The 19,024-nt window shown below is 45.9% G+C and overlaps 1 protein-coding gene across 4 annotated transcripts in view; it reads left to right on the top strand.

The window, feature by feature from the left end:
• The first annotated feature begins 1,556 nt into the window (after positions 1 to 1,556).
• Positions 1,557 to 19,024, top strand: part of LOC119165495 (glucose dehydrogenase [FAD, quinone]) — a 169,132-nt gene continuing 151,664 nt past the window's right edge. Inside the window, exons 1-3 of one of the 4 annotated variants that reach the window (XM_075872544.1) lie at positions 1,559 to 2,018; positions 5,978 to 6,024; positions 6,144 to 7,098. In XM_075872544.1, coding sequence (XP_075728659.1) covers positions 6,963 to 7,098 — 136 coding nt within the window. In that variant the 5' untranslated portion in view covers positions 1,559 to 2,018; positions 5,978 to 6,024; positions 6,144 to 6,962. Of the gene's footprint in view, positions 2,019 to 5,977; positions 6,025 to 6,143; positions 7,099 to 19,024 lie in introns of all 4 variants that reach the window. The other 3 variants (XM_075872545.1, XM_075872543.1, XM_037417664.2) reach the window with 3 other exon arrangements.

Raw genomic sequence — 19,024 nt, 5'->3', positions numbered from 1 at the left:
AGAAAGATTCTACTGGCCTAAATTGCGCCAGACGATGGAACAATACATGTCTAGCTGTAACGAGTGTCAAAGTCATAAGCGCCCAACAAGTGCTCCTTTAGGGCGATTACATCTGATGCCGCCCCCTAGAACTCCATTCGAGCAAGTCGGAATTGACCGCCTTGGACCCTTTCCCCGGTCTTCTGATGGAAATCACTGGATAGTCGTTTGCACCGATCATTTAACACGGTACTGCGAGACAGCTGTCATTCCATCGGCAACAGCAGCTGATGTGTCTTCCTTCATGCTACGTTTTTTAATTCTTCGACATGGACCTCCCAAAATTGTAATCAGTGACCGTGGCCGACAATTCACAGCAGACGTGATGGAAGAGATGCTTCGTGTCTGTGCTTCAAGGTTTCGGTACTCTACGCCATATCATCCCCAAACGAACGGTCTAACTGAACGAACAAACAGTACTCTCTCGAACACGCTGTCTATGTGTGTTGCATCAGATCACAAGGACTGGGACAGTATTCTACCCTTTATCCCATATGCATTCAACACCGCTAAGCATGAAACTACTGGCTACAGTCCTTTCTTTCTTCTATATGCTCGACCACCTCGTCATACCCTGAATACCATCTTATGGTATGTGCACCAGCGAGCTCTTGCCACCAACCGAACGTCCTCTTCTTCTGTCACCACCATGTTACCCGCTACACACGTGCACATACCTAAATTACACATGTGGTAACAATATGTCCATGCGTGAAACATTTGTACGTTTATTTAGCGGTTTCGTGGCGTGGCGCTTAATAAAAAAATTGCAACTTGGTCACGTTCCCTCCGCATGTTTCGCATAACGTCGATTCTTATGTATGTCGGATCAGCGAAATTTTTATACTATCGGTAGAGCATCAGGCGCGTTCATTCGAAAGTTGCAGGTTAGATCTCTGCCAGCGGCAAGTTCTCGTTTTTCCACGTTACTTTCTCCACATTTACTTAGAGATTGCTGCAATGTCCTTAAAACAGTGGAATCGACTTGCTATTACCTTCCTTGTCTTCATTACCTGTTGATTTTGTTATGACTGATAGACACAGAGCATTATTAAGACGCATAACTTTATTATGTTACAGCTGTATTAAAAAAAGCAGTCAAAATTTTCATTCAGTAATTTACGCAAAGTAAGAAGGCTTGACGCACTCTTCTGCACAGTTCCGAGACGCTCTTTCACAACGCCACTGGAAGCGCTTGCGACCGCCTGACAGCGCTGTCACTTGCGTCTCCGTGAAACGCTAGAGCAAGGGCCTGCGGCGCCCTCTTTTCTAACTCGTCTGCTTGAACCAGGTTCCTGTGCCTTCTTCTTCTTCATTGTCGGCGACTCCACCCGTTTCGAACCACTGCGCAGGGCGCAAAGCGAACGCGAGTCGCACTCATTGTTATCCGTTCGAGCAGGCCGCACTCAGGCAGCGAATCGAGACGAGCGACAGGGCTGACGCCGTGACCAACATTTCCAGTTACGCGGCTGCTCTCCATCCGCCGTCGCCACTCTCTCTCCGAAAGAAGACACCTAGCTTAGTGGGACGTCAACATCACGTCAGAGACCCTCCTCCCAGAGGCGTCCAGGGGTGGAGGCCGCCGGGAGTTGAGGGTCACATTGCATATTTCGTGAAGCGGCGGGGCATATACTGCTCCCGCGGTACACGTGACCGAAAGCATGGATGCGGTGGCCGAGCTGGGCTATGGAAGAGGGTACGTCGCAATGCCATCCTATCAGGATCTCGCAAATCGAAAGCAGTAGCCATGTCCTACATTATTTCTTTTCATTTTACGTAAGACATGGGCGAAGAAACCGGTGACCCGGCGCATGCCGTGGTGTCAGCGCGTCACCCCCAAATAGCGGTGTCACCAATGCGGAGACGTTACCGACGCTCGACAGCGATCAGCGCTATGAGGTGCTCGTCATGATCTTGGTCTAGAACGGTGGTCATGATCTTCGGTGGGAGTCATCCACGGAAGCTGGAATGACACTGTGGTAAGCAACGGCTTCATCTTCGTTGAAATCACGAAAAATGCCAAACATATTTCGCTTATCACTGTCCAGGTTGCAAACAGTCAGCATGAAGTTTTGAGAGCAGCAGCAGTCGATGAGTGGTTATGCTTAGTACGTACAACAGGCTTTTCCGTCGTAGCTGAGTTGGTAGGACATCGCACGCATTATTCAAATGTTTTGAGTGGAGGTCCCACAAAAGGAAAGCGTAAGTTTTAGTCTATTCAATGCATTTCGATTTGAGTCAAAATTATTGTAACACAGGTGAACACAGTAGTTAAGTCTGCTTTGTTTTCATGGACTCATTGGCCCTGCTGTCTGAATCATTTTGTCTGGTCTAACAAAAATATTTAAAGCAGTTTTATTGCAAATGATCTTGCCAGTATTTAACTCATACGTATTCACACCTGTATTGCACGACTGAGTTCTACCATGACCAAGGAATGGCGGGGTAATGCGCAATAGTTAACGCTGTAGGATTTTCAATAATTTATGGTAAGAATGAGGATAACTACAAAAAACACAATCTGACCTCCCGAACGTTTATAGTAGTAGAGAGCCGTGGTAGTTACTGAGTGTTCCTTTCAACAGACATGGCTTGCACACAGAGACAAAAGACGCCTACTAAGAACTTCAGATGCGCACAATGGCGGAAAAGAAAGAGGGCAAACAAAACTTATCTGCGCATGCCCATGCAATACGGCAACCTATCAGTGTGGTACACGTGCGCGTCAGCATTACAGATAACTGTTCAGGCACTCATTTCTTCGTGCAAGTAAATTGATGGTCGACTCGCGCATGCGTATACTGCTATTATCGATATGCCAAGTCTGCATCACTAAACGTGTTTCTACATAACCATTCCGGTACAAAACGACGCATTCATGAATCTTGGACTCTATTTACTATCTCGACAGTGTAAAAAAAGAATAGAAGGTGTGCATTCTGTTAGCGATCACTTATGTTCTAATGATCACTAGTTGATTAAGTCGCCCGTCTATCCTGCGTAGAAGGGGCCGAACCTAAAAGAATGTTTATACACGGCACACGTACAGTACTCAGTGATTTTGGTGTGTTTTACAAAACAAATTTCAACCCACTTCTTGTCTATTTACTTGCTTATCTTTTTTCTGCACAGCTGCAAAAATCATACCTGCAGTTTGTTAGCAGCTGTTAAAAAAAAAAACCTTAACACCCCATATACACTGACTTCCGACTTCGTTTCTTAGCCCGTGAGATACGTAATGAATGTGAGGAATGCCAGCGATACGTTTTTTTTTCTTTTCGGCTTTTCACTTTTTGCAACTGGGCTCAGAATTAACAAAACAGAGTTCTTGAAACAATCAGTGGCAGTGGCCACTACAACGCGAGTATATCGAGGGGACACATCAGACGCCTTAAACACCACAGCCTGAACGTATAGAAGCGCAAGGAATATCCTATACGATCTCCTTGTGGCGTTTGAGGCGTCCAAAGTGTTCTCTCGTTATAACGCGCCGACTAGTCCAGCAATAAGTACTTCTAAATGCAAGGATAACATGCATAAGAAATACGTTTAGCCTGTGCGGGAAAACTGACATTCATTTTGTGCTCACTAGACTTGCTCAACCAAGACATTAGGTATGACATGCCAATACTATTAATACAACCTTGAATTGCTTCGCCGAAAACTTTAGCAGAATTTCGGAAGGTATAAGCGAATACTGCCAGCATGCGCCGTTCTTCTGAAACGTCAAGAAAATCTATATAAATTGCATTCTATTATTTTGAGGCAATTTTTTGTGATGTTCAGCCGTCCTGAACTTGATTGGCATTTTTTTCCACTGAGTTAATTACAGATTTTAAGTCCTCGGCCCAACAAATATTATTTAATTACACGAGGAAAAAAAAACTCCAAAAATAGAATTTCCGAAGGCACCTTTTAAACATTTGTCAATATTTCTATGGTATAGCTAACTTAGAATTGGAGCAACCTGAGAACCTGTAATATTCTTGATTTGTGCGCGTCAACTCCCCCCTTCCAATCAACTTGCATTGACTTCAAATACATAAACATAACCTAAAGAAGCGCCGCGAATAAAATACCACATTGAATAGTCAAAACCACTTCCTCCACTAATAGGTAATGCACTCACTAGCACATTTGAGCAGCCCTTCATGCGGCAAAGAATAATAAACATCTATATTATAAGTACTAAAATGCTCACATCTGCCAGAGTTCTCCTATGAGCGTATTGAACTAAACACCCAAGAATTACGCATAGAAAAAGGGCCTGAAGAACAAACATCCTAAATGGTTCTGTAAGTAACGAGATACGATGAATTGCCAGGCGTCCTTCTTTGAAACAGTCACTCGAAGAGAAATCTTGTTCTTATGTGTTTTCTCTGTTAGATGGCGTTTGCGGCGTCTTAAACTCCTTCTGGTGTACGTGTTTGCATGCCCTGTCGTTTAAAATGCTATCAAAACCCCTGCTTTTTTAGGACCACTGCGTATGACGTCAGTTCCGAAGAAGTTGTATCTTCGTATGCCTTCTTTGAAACACTATGAAAGATAAACTACAAGTATACTTGTTTAAGATGCTGACAGAATGAATAAAAGTATCAGTAACCAGAGCCATTTGTTCGTAGTTGGTCGAAAAAACGTTACCTTTTATTGAGAAGTCAAAATAATCGGAGTTAAATTATGTGATACGTGCCTGTGGTCCCGTGGGAGGTGGTCATCTTTCGCTTGCCATTAAAGTATTGAACTTGTCCAGTGAACCGCCTTACAAATGCAATTGCTTGAAATATCGATCTTAGAGCAATGGTTTGGTAGCCGGCACACACTACCGATACTCTACCTACATGTGCGAAATGCTTATTCAGAAGTGAATTAATAAATATATCAATCATTTATTCGGTCAACCAAGTTTTTTTATAAACAATGTAACCTAAAAGTGAAAGGAAAGAAGCTACAGAAAAAATGGCCCGAATCTATATGTTATACACTGTGTCGTCGAAAGATGATAGTCTTGCGTCTGGAGAGAGTGAACAAAACGTTTATTTGATGTTCTGCGTAAGAAAATTGGTGAATGGTATTCTGAAGGCACTGCGTTAGAGTGCCTCGAGCGTAGCGGAGGCGAACAAACGCATCTAGACACGTTAGACACGAGCACCATCTGGCAGTTGTCTTCGAAAACGAAGGCATGCGCGACCACGGAGAAAGATGCGCGTCAGTCTCGGAGGTGATAAGGTGTAGAATGCAAAGAGACGGGCAGGTGCCACCACCATGTCACCGTAGTAAAGCGTTGAAAACAGCTTTTTGAGCATCACGTTACACTGTCAGCGCCACGTGATAAACGCTACAGTCCTTGGAGTTACTTGTGTGTGCCTCTTCTAGTATAAAGGTAGACATACAAAACATAGACGTGTTGTTAAGGCGCCTCAGATATGCGCAATATTTGCTTTTTTTAATTGACAATTGCACAACTGTGAAAACTAAACCTTGAGCAATATTGGAAGGTGCTGCGGATGGGGTTGGCCGTTTGGTGCCGTTTGAGGTATCATTAGGACGGACAAACAGACAATTGTACAGACAAACAAAAATTTTTCCGTCGAAGGTCCCCAAGAAAGACTATCGTCTTTAAAAAGCAGCCTTTACGGAGCGTCACAAGGCTATGGCCAGCCACACAGCAGCAGTGACAGGATAACTTCCTACGCAGTAGTTATACACTTGGCACATGGTTCTTATATAGGATAATGTAAGAAAAATGTAAGCAATATGTAATACCAATACATGTGAGAGTTTACTAAAGCAATTTCTAAACACGTTTACCTAAACACATATGAGAGTTTCTATAAAAGTTCCACAAAGAAGCAAAGGAAGCTGTTTTTAGTAATGCTTATGGAATTAACAGCTTTTTGTCTAGCTTGCAAATGCTTATTGAAGACTTTCACTTGCACAGTGGGTTCGCGAGGAGGGAACGGAGAACGGTGTGTGATACCTGAAAAGGTAAGAAACATATTGTTACTCGAGGGAAAAGCGATACTCATTGACAGTTATGTGTATTTCAAATTGATAGATTGTAAATTTGCATGCTACAAATGGTCATGGACAATCGTAACTCACAGGTGCATCAAACATGCTGGACCCCGAAGAAAATTGACAAAACTGACGACATAGGCCGCAAGTCTTCCATCCCTACAGACTACCAGCAACGAATGTATTCGCATACAGAAGATATACTGGGAAAGACAGCTCTTTTTTTTTATGAGAAAGTGCCACGAGTTTTCTGTTGTCAAGGCCTCATGCTTGGGTTGAGCATGTACCATGTTCCATTGGGTCTGGAACTAAGCTACTACACAAAAATCTTAGGTAGTACACAGCTATAAATCTGGCAGGACAGTCAGTTTTGAAGAGTATTCAGAAAAATGCACTGTGTGGTTTTAAAAGCTGCCAGTGAACATTATGCAGGCTAGGTGGAAGAATAAAGCCAGTGTGAGGTAACTGAGCCAACACGAAATCTTGTAGAGACTACAGCAGATGACGATGTAGTGCGTGGTTGAGCTATGTGTCGTCGTTCCGGTGGTGTCATCTGGAGTGCCGTCTTGATTCGACATTGCTGCTTCTGTTGTTTTCTGAACCCGAAGTTCCTGTGGTCTGTTGTGGCTTGTTGACCATTCTGAAACTTTATGTTACGCCCTTCCATTCTTGATTCAGGAAAGAGCGTGAACGGTATTATGCTCACTCGTAAACAAAACCAGACGCTGTGAGAGATCGCCAACGAACGCTGCTAGAGACAGTCGCATGTAGTGATCGATACGACCGGCGTGTCGATGATTTTGTGTGCCATATGTAGTGTTCTTCGGCAAAGTGAAAGTTCTGGATGTGTCTTAGGAGACGCGAACTGAACTGAGTCCTGTTCTGAGAGTTTCAACGGTGACCTCGTCATGCCATCTGTAAAGTTCCTTCCACTACTTCCGGTCGCACTGGTTCCTTTCTACGCAGCACTGCTCTTCAAAGCCGCTCACCACAAAGCACCCCTTGTACGATTCACCTTTGAAGAGGAGTACGATTACATAGTGGGTGAGTTTTCTGCAGTCTTATTCCTCTTTACTTCCTGCATCAACTCAAATGGTTGTGCATTAATCATTCGTAATGTTAGTTGGTCCTACACTGTTAAAAATTCGAGCATTTGGGGAGTGTTTCTGCCACAGAACAATGATAGTTATCTGCTTCGACTACATTCCTCACGTTATCACCATGGTTCCGGCACTTCGCGGTCGCGAACGGCGCGAGCGCGTTATTAGTGTGACATAGCATTATTGCAGCAAAGTGGCCAGCGCCGGGTTTCCAAAAAAGGAAACGCGAGCAAGTCAGATGACGATTATTGTTGTGTAGCAGAACTACTCCCCGAATCCTGAATAGTTTATTTTTTTCTGAGAGTGGATACATAAAAAAAATGTAGTGTTACAAGGATGAATAGTGGGAAGGTATCGAGGTAGCGGCTACATTAAAGACTTATCTTGTTATCTTTCTTGCGCGTTTGCCATTACATATATAATACGTAAAAAAATCGGCCTGCAACAAAAACTTTGAAAACGTATGAGATTGAGCCTGTTAATTTGATGACTGCAAAAAAGTTGCCCTTGGTCGCGTCAGTTCTTCCGGTGTGCTCGTTTTTCCACACATTTTGCAGACTTGAGTTACAGGAAGCCTTCTCTAATTTCCCTCGAATGTACTGGTATTTTGTGCGATATTCATTAGCTTAATTGCGTCAAACATTCGCTGGAATCATCTAATATAGTCTCTCAGCTGCCCTCCGCATAACTTGATTGAATGAGTAACTTTATTGGAGTGAAACGCCGAAGTTTAAGAGCTAGACGGGAGGGACCTAATGAGTTTTTATGGTTTGGTGATTAGCTACCACATCCTTAATGAAGCATTGTGCAAAAACACCCGTGTGCCGACATGCATTCAATTAACGTGTAACAAAATAACGGTTGTTTTCTGTCTCACTATGTCGTCCTATGGCACAGGATTTCTTTATCTTAGCGCAGTTTGGCACCTCTAAACTAGCAATTATTTATTTATTTGTTTATTCTTTAATTGATTAGTTGTATTTTGTTTTTTTATTTGTCACATTCTTTGCAATTTTTTGAACTCTTGCTTACAGTGTAAACACAACTACTTTCATTGACACTAAGGAATGGTACTTTAAAATTCCGGTCATGCATACAAATGTACTTCGGGCTTGATATGAAACGCCTCGTCCTAAAAACGCTCCAGGTCGTCGCCGATGTCGGTTTAGTGCTTCTCTTGGTGTTGAAAGACACGTAGTGCCAAATGCCTTTGCGGTGGCTGAGATATGTACACATTTTAAGGCTCGCTTCACTGCACACGGCGCTTCCTCTGCATTGCTTAAGTCCCGCCCGGAAAAGTGAGAAAGCCAGAGCCGGCCGAGCATAACAACGTAGTCGTTCGTGAACTGGCTGCGAAGCGGGCTCTAAACGAGGACGCCTGTGGGGTTCATAGAATATGTAAACAAGATCAACCGGCACGTGATGTCAAAGACGTCGTCAGAACGCTCGTGACCCTTTCAGCTTTCTTGACGAAGCAACTGCAGAGCAAAATAAAAAAAAAATCTAACAGACATCAGGACACATTGTAGCAGACACAATGTGTGCTACGCGTTCAACCCCTGAATTATAACTGCGGATTATCTTCTAGGCAAGCGTTATGAATGAATTATGAATGAATGAATTATTATGAATTATCTATTAGGCAAGCGTGACATCACGGAAGCTGACGAGGGCATGCCAGCGTTCATTCTTCTACTGATGTACTGAGACTCTAAGTATAAGTGTAGTAGCGTCTGGCTCGGCCAAGCTCCCTGAGTGCTGTATCTGCCAGAGATCACGAGTATCCTGCCACGCGGCTGTTATTCTGCAATGGCCTACTGAAAGTAATAGTCACATCGTTTCAAGCTCTTGTCTAAATAACGGTCCAGACGTTCAAGCTCGAAAAAATAAACAGAATTCACGCAAACAAGAAAATCTTCGTTTCTACAGTACGCTGTATGACACCTCACTAGTTCAATGAGCTGCTCAAAACGGTCGGTATCTTTAAAGTAAACAACAACAATGGCCTAGGACTAGACTAGGAACTAGAAACATGCAGATGACTACCCTGTGTATAGAAATTGTTGTGTTCCAAGCACCCCTGTGTCACGAGCGAGCCTCCGAACCCGCGAAGGACCGGATGCTGAAAGTGCTTCCAGATGTTGACTCCTCCCCTTCCCCCGCTTGGCGCAAACGAGCCACCGTTCGTTTCCCCCGGCAGTTCAGCCGCCGCCTCCATCCGAGTAGGAATAAACTTGTTTTTAACCGTTCGAGACTGTCTGAGCTTTTTGGACTACCGCGACCTACGCGTACGTCTATGGGCCGACGACAACACCGGACATAACAGTGGCGACGAGGAAGTGGAATTGGACCAACGCTACGCAACGATATTGACAAGCTACAAGCTATGGCTACGCACGGGCTCCCAAATCGGCTACCCGAATTCAACGGCTCATCACGGTCATCGTGGTTTGGATGCCTGCAATTTTACTTCGAGGCTAACAACATCACTGATGCAGCAATGAAGAGGGCCAACCTGCTAACGCTGTGTGGGGAGCAGACATACGACACAGTCTGTGCCCTGATTCAGCCACGCACTCCAGCAGCCGTTGACTACGACGACATCGTAGCAGCGCTACAAGAGCACTATGACCCAAGGCCATCGGAGGTCTACTGTCGAGCCCGCTTCCAACGGCGAGACCAACTGGAAGGCGAAAAAGTGGCCGAATACGTAGCGGCTCTCAAAAAGCTCGCTGCTGACTGCAATTTCGGGACGTTGACCGCGACAACTGCAGCTACTGCGCAGGAGGGAGGATCGACTGCCACACCTGCTAACACCACTATGCTCCCCTTGGACGTTATGTTGCGTGACCGTTTTGTGTGCGGACTGCGTGACGCAGGCCTACAACAACGCCTGTTCGCGCAGACGGGTCTCACCTTCTCCAAAGCATACGAAATCGCCCAACGAGTGGAGACCGCCGGTCACCAGCAGAGGGATATTCGACGGAACGTCGAGCCAGTGCATCACACCAGTCAGCATTCAGGTCATTCCACGCCTAAGGCAAAATCAAGCAGAAAGACACAGCGCTGTTGGCGATGTGATGACATGCACGATCCCCAGGTATGTCGATACAAGACAGCGACCTGCAATTTTTGCCAAAGACTGGGACACATTGAAAAGGCATGCATCTCGAAGCGCAAACAGCTCGGACCGAAGACTTCAGTGCAACGGAACAACAATGTCGACGCACAGGAGGGCCAGACGCAAGATAAAAGCCGAACAGCACTAGCGTCATCGGCACTATATGACCTAAACGCCGTTGTGAACCTCGGAACGAGACCGAAGATTACAACTGAAATTATGGTACACCAGCGCCCTATCAGGTTTGAGGTGGATTCCGGAGCAGCATGTACGCTCATCAGCGAGGACACTTTTCGCGCTACTTGGCGTGAGAACACGCCAGCTCTCCAGCAAGACGACATGCAGCTGTGAAAGTGGTCCGGACATTCCCTTCTACTGCTGGGCTGTGCCAACGTGGAAGTGTACTACAACGGGCAGACCCATCAGCTCCCCTTGCTAGTCTTCCACGGTTCTGGATCAAGCCTTTTAGGACGAAATTGGTTCATCCCCCTTGGAGTGGTCATTGGCGGAGTTCACCACACACCCAGTTATCCGTCAGTGGAGCAGCTTCAAGATAAGTACAAAGCGGTTTTCTCCGAAGAAATACCAGGGAACAACGGACCTCCAGTCACACTAGAGCTGCGGGAGGATGCGACGCCGAAATTTTTGAAAGCTACGTCGGTGCCTTTCACCCTACGAACGTCAGTCGAGAATGAGCTTGACCGACTGCAGGAACAAGGGATCGTCGAACCGACGCAACATTCGGAATGGGCTACACCACTAGTTGTCGTCCGAAAGAAGAACGGTACCCTACGCCTCTGCGGAGACTACCGGAGCACTGTCAACCTGGCGACAAAAGCATCTTCCTACCCACTGCCGACACCGGAAGAGGTTTTTAGCACGCTTCATGGTGGAAAAATCTTCAGCACCTTGGACTTGACACAAGCCTACCAGCAGCTGAAGGTGAGCGAATCAACGTCTGAACTGCTCACGATAAACACTATTAAGGGTCTTTACAAAGTTAAAAGGCTACCATTCGGAATATCTGCAGCGCCAGCAATCTTCCAGAAATTTCTGGAGTCTACACTTAGCGGGATCCCAGGTGTTTGCGTCTACTTGGACATAGTTATTGTCAGTGGCGCCTTCAATGAAGAGCACACAGAACGCTTGGAGCTCATTTTGGAAAAGCTAGCAAATGCTAATTTGCGCATCAGTAAAGAAAAATGTGTTTTTGCGCTGCCTGAAGTGATGTTTCTTGGACATCAAATTGACGCGCAGGGTATCCATCCCACTGAAGACAAAGTGCGGGCAATTACCCAAGCACGAGCGCCTACTAACAAGCAAGAACTGCAGTCGTTTTTGACGCTATTGACGTTCTACGACCGGTTCTTAGAAGATCGAGCTACAGTAGCCAACGATCTATATCAAATCTTGCAGAAAGAAGTCCCATGGACTTGGTCGCCACGCCACCAAGAGCCATTTGTTGCCCTTAAGCAACTACTTCGCAAGTCTACTGTTCTGCGACACTACGACGAAAGGAGACCCCTACTGCTAGCCTGTGACGCATCACCATACGGATTGGGAGCAGTCCTTTCCCAAGTTGACGACCAGAGACGGGAAGCCCCGATCGGTTTTGCTTTGCGCACCCTATCGCAGGCAGAGAGGAATTATTACCAGCTAGATAAAGTGGGACTTGCCATCGTCTACGCAGCAGATCACTTTCGGCAGTACATTACCGGCAGGAAAGTGACTTTCATAACAGATCATCGGCCCTTATTGGGTATTATGGGTCCCCAGAAGCCAATGCCACGGACATTGTCGCCGCGAATGACACGATGGTGCATCAAGATGTCGGCGTACGATTACGAACTCGTACATCGCACTGGGAAGAAACAGCAGAACGCCGACGCACTAAGCCGCCTGCCGCTAGACACCACAATAGATGAACCACCCCCGCCGGGTGATATACTCATGTTCGAGGCACTGCCGAACCCTCCGCTAACAGCTGACACGGTAGCAGCATCAACGCAGGAGTGCACTGTCTTGAAGGAATTCTACGCAGCTACACAAGAAGGCAACGTGCAGAAGCTAAAGGGTGAACACTTCAACGCTTACCGCAAGCGAGCTGCGGAGTTGAGCACTCATCCCAGTTGCGTCACCTTAGGATCAAGAGTTGTAATTCCAGCGGCACTTCGCGAACAGGCCATGTCGCTTGTCCACGCAGGTCATCGAGGCATTGTTGCCATGAAAAAGTGCGCCAGAAGGTATATGTGGCGGCCTGGTATCGACCATGATATAGAATTAACAGTTCACGATTGCCAGCCTTGCCAATGCAACCACAGAAGCCCGCCAAGAGCCCCTATTCCTGAATGGGAAAGACCAGACACGCCTTGGCACACCCTGCACATTGATTTTGCTGGACCTATCGAAGGGTGTTCGTTCCTGGTGGTTGTAGACGCATACACCAAGGGGCTGGAGGTAAAACAAATGGGTACAATGACATCGGCAGCAGTTATCGGCACTCTGCGGTCGTTTTTTGCAACGTTTGGCCTACCGCGCAAGGTGGTCTCGGACAACGGCACTCCGTTTGTGTCCACGGAGATTCTCAAGTTTTACAGCGACAACGACGTCTCGTTTGTTACATCAGCTCCTTACCATCCGGCTACGAACGGACAAGCCGAGCGCTACGTGGCTGAGCTAAAGCGCACCCTTACTAAAGACCAGACTGTGACAATGCAACGCCGCATCGCGCGCTTTCTCTTCAGACAGCACAACACTGTTTAAAGCACTACTGATCAAACGCCAGCGAAATTGATGTTCGGACGAGAAACGAGAACTCAGCTGACAGCAATTATCCCGGAGCCCTCAGCGAAAGCACCGTCGGAGGAAGAAAAGCTCCCACATAGCAGGAGAATTGAAAGTGGACAGCGCATATACGCCCGCCAGTTCCACAGAAAGCCTGGCTGGGTTGAAGCGACGGCACTCAAACGCATAGGTTTGCGGTCATGGCTCGTCGACATTGGTGGAAAGGACACACGCCGCCACCTTAATCAGCTACGCCGTTCAGGTAATTCGCCAAGGGAACCTCCCATTCAAGCAGCCACCTCGACGGAAGCTTCGTTCCACTTGGCCTGGCATCTCGCACCAGATGAATCGGCGCCGCCGCCCGCCGACCCTGAACACAAGAGAAACGACACCCAGCGAGCGGATGCTTCTCTTCCTAGTGCGCCCAGAGCGTCCACGTGCCCACGGCGGCCCCCAGATCGCTTCCAAGCAACAATCTAAGGAGGGAGGAGATGTTTTGTTCCAAGCACCCCTGTGTCACGAGCGAGCCTCCGAACCCGCGAAGGACCGGATGCTGAAACTGCTTCCAGATGCTGACTGCTCCCCTTCCTCCGCTCGGCGCAAACGAGCCACCGTTCATTTCCCCCGGCAGTTCGGCCGCCGCCTCCATCCGAGTAGGAATAAACTTGTTTTTAACCGTTCGAGGCTGTCTGAGCTTTTTGGACAACCGCGACCTACGCGTACGTCTATGGACCGACGACAACACCGGACATAACAGAAATCAATCACGGTCATTCGATAAAAATATTTTAATTCCTTTCCTCGGGTTAGGTTTGCCTACTGGAAGTGTTCGTTTTAAAAACCACTTTGATAGACTTACCGCGTCATTAGCGTTAACCCTTCAGCTCCACGGAGGCACTGTTCCGTTGCGTAAGCAGGTGATAGCCCTTGTGCGCACTGAGTCGAGGCGTCATGGAGCCTTCACTCTTTCGCATCGTTTGTTCCATTTCGAATGCGTCATTTCTTTTTTTGCAACCCTGTCGGGGTACCTTCGAGTGCGGGATGCGAATGAGGAAAAAGTGAAAAAAAACTCCTTTCTGACTCACTAGAGGGACTTCAGTTAACGACAGCTGCAATAGCGAGCTTTGGCTATGAACGAAAAAGTCGGACGACCGTAGTTCGTCCAGGCCTTGGAACCAATATGGGAAGCTTGTTATATCGTACATTCATTTCTTTCTTATCATTTCATTAGCTCGTAACATGCGCTCTAGTCTGGACACATCAGACTTCTGTCAATTAGCTTGACACCTGAAGGGTATTCCTTGATATGAGTGATGCGTGAAACATCCTTGTTGCACAAAAGTGTATCAGTGTTTACTCTGCTGAAGCTGCCTGGCTTGGTGCCACAGCGGATTTATTTTTATTTATTTATTTATTTACACATACTGCAGCGCTAAGTGCGCTATAGCAGGAGTGGGTGTACAAAATACGCGGAATTTTAACAGACAGGAATGAATATTATGTAAACAGGTAACATAATACAGATGTGTGGTTATACAAGGTCAAAAGTGCACAAACATGTGATTAACATGAATGAAAATAGAATAAAAAAACAATGCAGGTCAAGAGCTAACACCAATGGCAAATAGATGAGGGTATGTTACAGACGCATGTCATGGATGTCGGCTTGAAAATTGGATGATGGGCATTCTCTGAGATGATGCATTCTCTGAGAGAGACGATGTCGAATCGTATCTCTCTGCAGTGTACGCAGGCGGCGGTGTTGGTCAACCTTATGTATACGCGTACGCACGGATAAACGCGACCCCTACCCATAGTATGCACAGAACAGTAGCGTCACGTCGTCACAGTCTTGTTGGGAGCCGAAAGCTTAATGTATGATCGAGGGAGCGTAATATTGCATGCGCAAAAAGGGGCTCAGTCCAATGTGACATCGACCTTGGCGGGCAAGTATGCGAGGCTATAGCAGCATTGGTCGTGTGGAGAGGTATTAAAAGTCGAAGTCTTCTGTATGGGCTGAACAGACAGCTTTATCGGCCCTCTCATTGCCGATAAAGCTGTTCATTGCCGAGTTGCACAGCGACTTGGTGACCACTGAAATATAATGCAAGGCCCTTTCTCTCTCATGTAGTGTAGCATTTATGCCGTCGCAAAAGCCAACTGTTCGTGTGGACCACGGTGTTGCCAATAAAGCTGTTCATTGCCGAGTTGCACAGCGACTTGGTGACCACTGAAATATAATGCAAGGCCCTTTCTCTCTCATGTAGTGTAGCATCTATGCCGTCGCAAAAGCCAACTGTTCGTGTGGACCACGGTGTTGCCGATAAAGCTGTTCATTGCCGAGTTGCACAGCGACTTGGTGACCACTGAAATATAATGCAAGGCCCTTTCTCTCTCATGTAGTGTAGCATTTATGCCGTCGCAAAAGCCAACTGTTCGTGTGGACCACGGTGTTGCCGATAAAGCTGTTCATTGCCGAGTTGCACAGCGACTTGGTGACCACTGAAATATAATGCAAGGCCCTTTCTCTTTCATGTAGTGTAGCATTTATGCCGTCGCGAAAGCCAACTGTTCGTGTGGACCACGGTGTAAGCTTGAAAGAAGTGACTGCAATACCGGCTTACATTCGCAGAAGATCGTCCATCACTGCGTGCTTTGATAGTTAATAACACGCAGCGCAGCGCGCCGCGCTGCAAGTTCTTCTGCTGTTTTTTGTTGCGTGAGCTGTCTATAATTAGGTGATTGTGGCATGCGTTGGAATAACGACCACCGCTGTTGAGCTGTTCGGCAGGACGGACGCGTTGGAGTAGACGTAGGTGCCGTCTTGGTACTTCTCATACAGTAGAAGTAAGGCGAACTGCTCAAGGACTCATATCGACAAATCTTGTTTTTTCCTGGATGCCAGGTATTCTCAGGTTGATGATTGGCTATTTGAGGCACAAATGAGTAATTGAAGGCCTCGCCACGAGCCTGAAGCCAGCTGCTAGGGTGCTTCATGTTCAGTTACTGTTCTAGAAAAAGAAGTATAAGGCCCGTCCACCGGTAGAGAGGCTAGGTGGGGGTGAAGCGTCCGGGCAACATGCCTTCTGTGTGTCCTCAGAGCTTCGATTTCAATATAGGTCTGCACTAGGTGGTCTTTGGTGAAGGCTATAATAGCCATTGTTGAGCCACCCTGAGGCAAACCTGGAAAAATTCGGAGCGCCTGTGCCTGAACGCTGTGTATCTTCTGCCATTAAGCAAATAAACCTCTTCAACTCTTTACGGGTAGAAGAAAACATCTGCCCGAATTTTTCTGAAGCCACTTTCCTTGTATTATCGTGATTCGGTGTTGCTAAGCCAACTTGTGCACAAAAAAGAGTATTTTTTTCCGAAGGTATGCATCGAAATATACAATATATGGAACTTATTCTTAAATTTTCTTCGGGTGTGTGATATAGACATATTTTTTTAGTTTTAATGTGGTGATCTGAAACAGCAAATTCAGTAGTTATGAAGTAGCTTAATGTCGCAAATCCTACAAGGATTGGTGGTACATTTGATAATAATAAATTATAAAGTTGTACGAGAACTGTCCCAAGGAAACGAGTTCAGTGAGGTGGATGATGCTTCACGGTAACTTTCGATGTCAGCATGGTGCAGTGTAATACATTCACTTCTTTTCGTCCTTATTTCAATCTCTTGTACATCGAGTACATATTTGTTTATTTATTTATTTTCTATTTATTTATTTATTTATTTAGTATTTATTTATTTATTTAGTTATTCAAAATACCCTTAGGGCCAAATAGTGTTCTAAATTGGAATCATTGAGATACATAAATTATAGAAAATGAAACAACGCCGTGAATCCAGAGCTGACCTTCCCTTGGAGAATGGTCGCCTGCATGTCTCGTAGCCAGCGGGTGGAAGCCAGCCAGAAAAGCTAAAGGAGTCGTCACAGCTATTTTTAATCATAATAAGTGATATCCAGGGGGTGATCCTTGGCCGTTCACAAATCAGGTGGCGAAATTTTCGCGCATTTCAAACACAAAATGGCCCGACAGTCAGGCACCACTGGCCCACTCGGGAGCCATAACCTAATGAACTGCTTGGTGTTAGACCTTTGTAGTCCGTCGAACAATTTTGATCTTTCATCGGCTGTGCATGCAATGCAGCTATTTCAGATATGTTTAGCTTGGCATTGCAACTGGTCAACTTGTCACGGCTGAACTCTGGTAGAAGAAGACGGCTTCGTTCTATCCAGCACTTGACATCACACACACCATGGCAAAGTGACGGTCACCGGCAGTATAGTAGGGTTTATGGCTGATGAATTATAGGGCTTAGCTCGTAGGAAAATAGTCATATAAAGACCTTTTTTCCTTTATATATAGGCTGAATAGGCCCTCTACTTTTATTTTTGGTTAAAACCACAAATGTTTGGGCGTCCGTTTCATACTTTGTTTACCTGAGTATTTCATAGCGCGACCGAAGTGATCCCCATATGCCACATAAAATGAAGTGGGTGGCTACGATTGAATGGCCATGAAGCAGAGGTATCACTTCGTCCTTACATTCATTCACGCTCTCGTTGACGCTTCTTCTGTTCGCGCTCTTCTTGCTAGGAGCCTACCTTACATGTCCATCCGACATCGATTCAAGCAGAACCGCTGACAACGGAGTCTGCATGATATCTACGTCATAAGGCAAAGGGGCGCGAAGATTGATAGAAAGTGCAGCCGCCGAGTATCGCGAGTGGTGATAACGAGGCATTGGTGGGGTCGAGGAGCACCAAAAATGTTCATTGTACAGGGATCCAGTGCGCGCCTCTAAACCTGCAGTGGTTGTACGCTTTGTTTTGTCCGTAGAGTTCTGGCATAGCCTAACCCGCAGAATTTTCAAGAGGACATAGCGTCAAAAGACATTGACAAAAAAGCTTAACGTTCGTCTTCCAGGTTTATATTGTTCATTATGATTAACAGGTAAAGATGGCACGTGTATGAGAGGTTATTGGCAGTAATTGCAACGTGAACGTGAAGACAGAAAAGTCGACTAAAAAATAGCTTGCCGCTGCCAGGGACTGAACTTATGACTTTCAAATAATACGTCCGATTCTCTACGATCTGAACTATACAGCAACGGCGCCCCCCCCCCCCCGTTCTCTTCATTGTGTATGTGCACCTGGGAGTGACAGACAGCCCCGTCAGTAGCCATTATGGCAAGCGTAGAACAATCTTTGTAGGGCTGTTGGTGTCACGCCACACGTGATCTTATTCAGAGCTTGCGGCTAATCGATATGTCCGCACATACTACCTGACGGCATGAAGTCTCACTACGATTGAGCGAAAGAAGCCGGAATTTAGGCGCTTTTTTTGTCTCTTAGATACAATAATGAGAAGAGTTGGTGAAGACAGTCGCCTTCACTAGTTTCTTTCATACAAACCTTGATCACCGTTTTTTAACAGATTGTATATTCCTTGACTTTCCTAATCCATTCGAGCAAGTGAACCATGCACTGTTTCTTCATATACTAAGCGTTCTAAATATCGACTCGTCTATAATTAATTCGATTCGTGCTTTTCTGACTTGACGTGTTCAATTCGTCACTGCTAACGACACTAACTCCTCATTTGTTCCTGTTGAATCCAGCGTTCCGCAAGGGTCTGTGCTTGGGCAATTAATATTTCTAATTTGCATTAATGACTTGCCTAATGATGCATCCTCGAAAATATGTCTGTTTACAAATGACTGCGTCGTGTATAGAACAATAACTGATGCCGCGGACATTTCACTAATCCAGAAAGATCTTAATAACATAACTGAGTGGTGTCAAAATGGCAGATAGAATTAAACATTAGAAAATGTAAAAGTATGAGGATATCCCGTAATCCAGTGACCTCACCTACTTACACCTTTAATAAGATTGCACTTCAATGCGTAACATCATACAAATACTTGGGTGTTCATATTACTTAGAGCTTATCAT

The sequence above is a fragment of the Rhipicephalus microplus genome, chromosome 8 (genome assembly GCF_043290135.1).
Source record: "Rhipicephalus microplus isolate Deutch F79 chromosome 8, USDA_Rmic, whole genome shotgun sequence".
In the NCBI taxonomy this organism is placed as follows: Eukaryota; Metazoa; Arthropoda; class Arachnida; order Ixodida; family Ixodidae; genus Rhipicephalus; species Rhipicephalus microplus.
The sequence above is the reverse complement of the archived record's forward strand: the minus strand, read 5'-3'. Positions and strand labels throughout refer to the sequence as shown.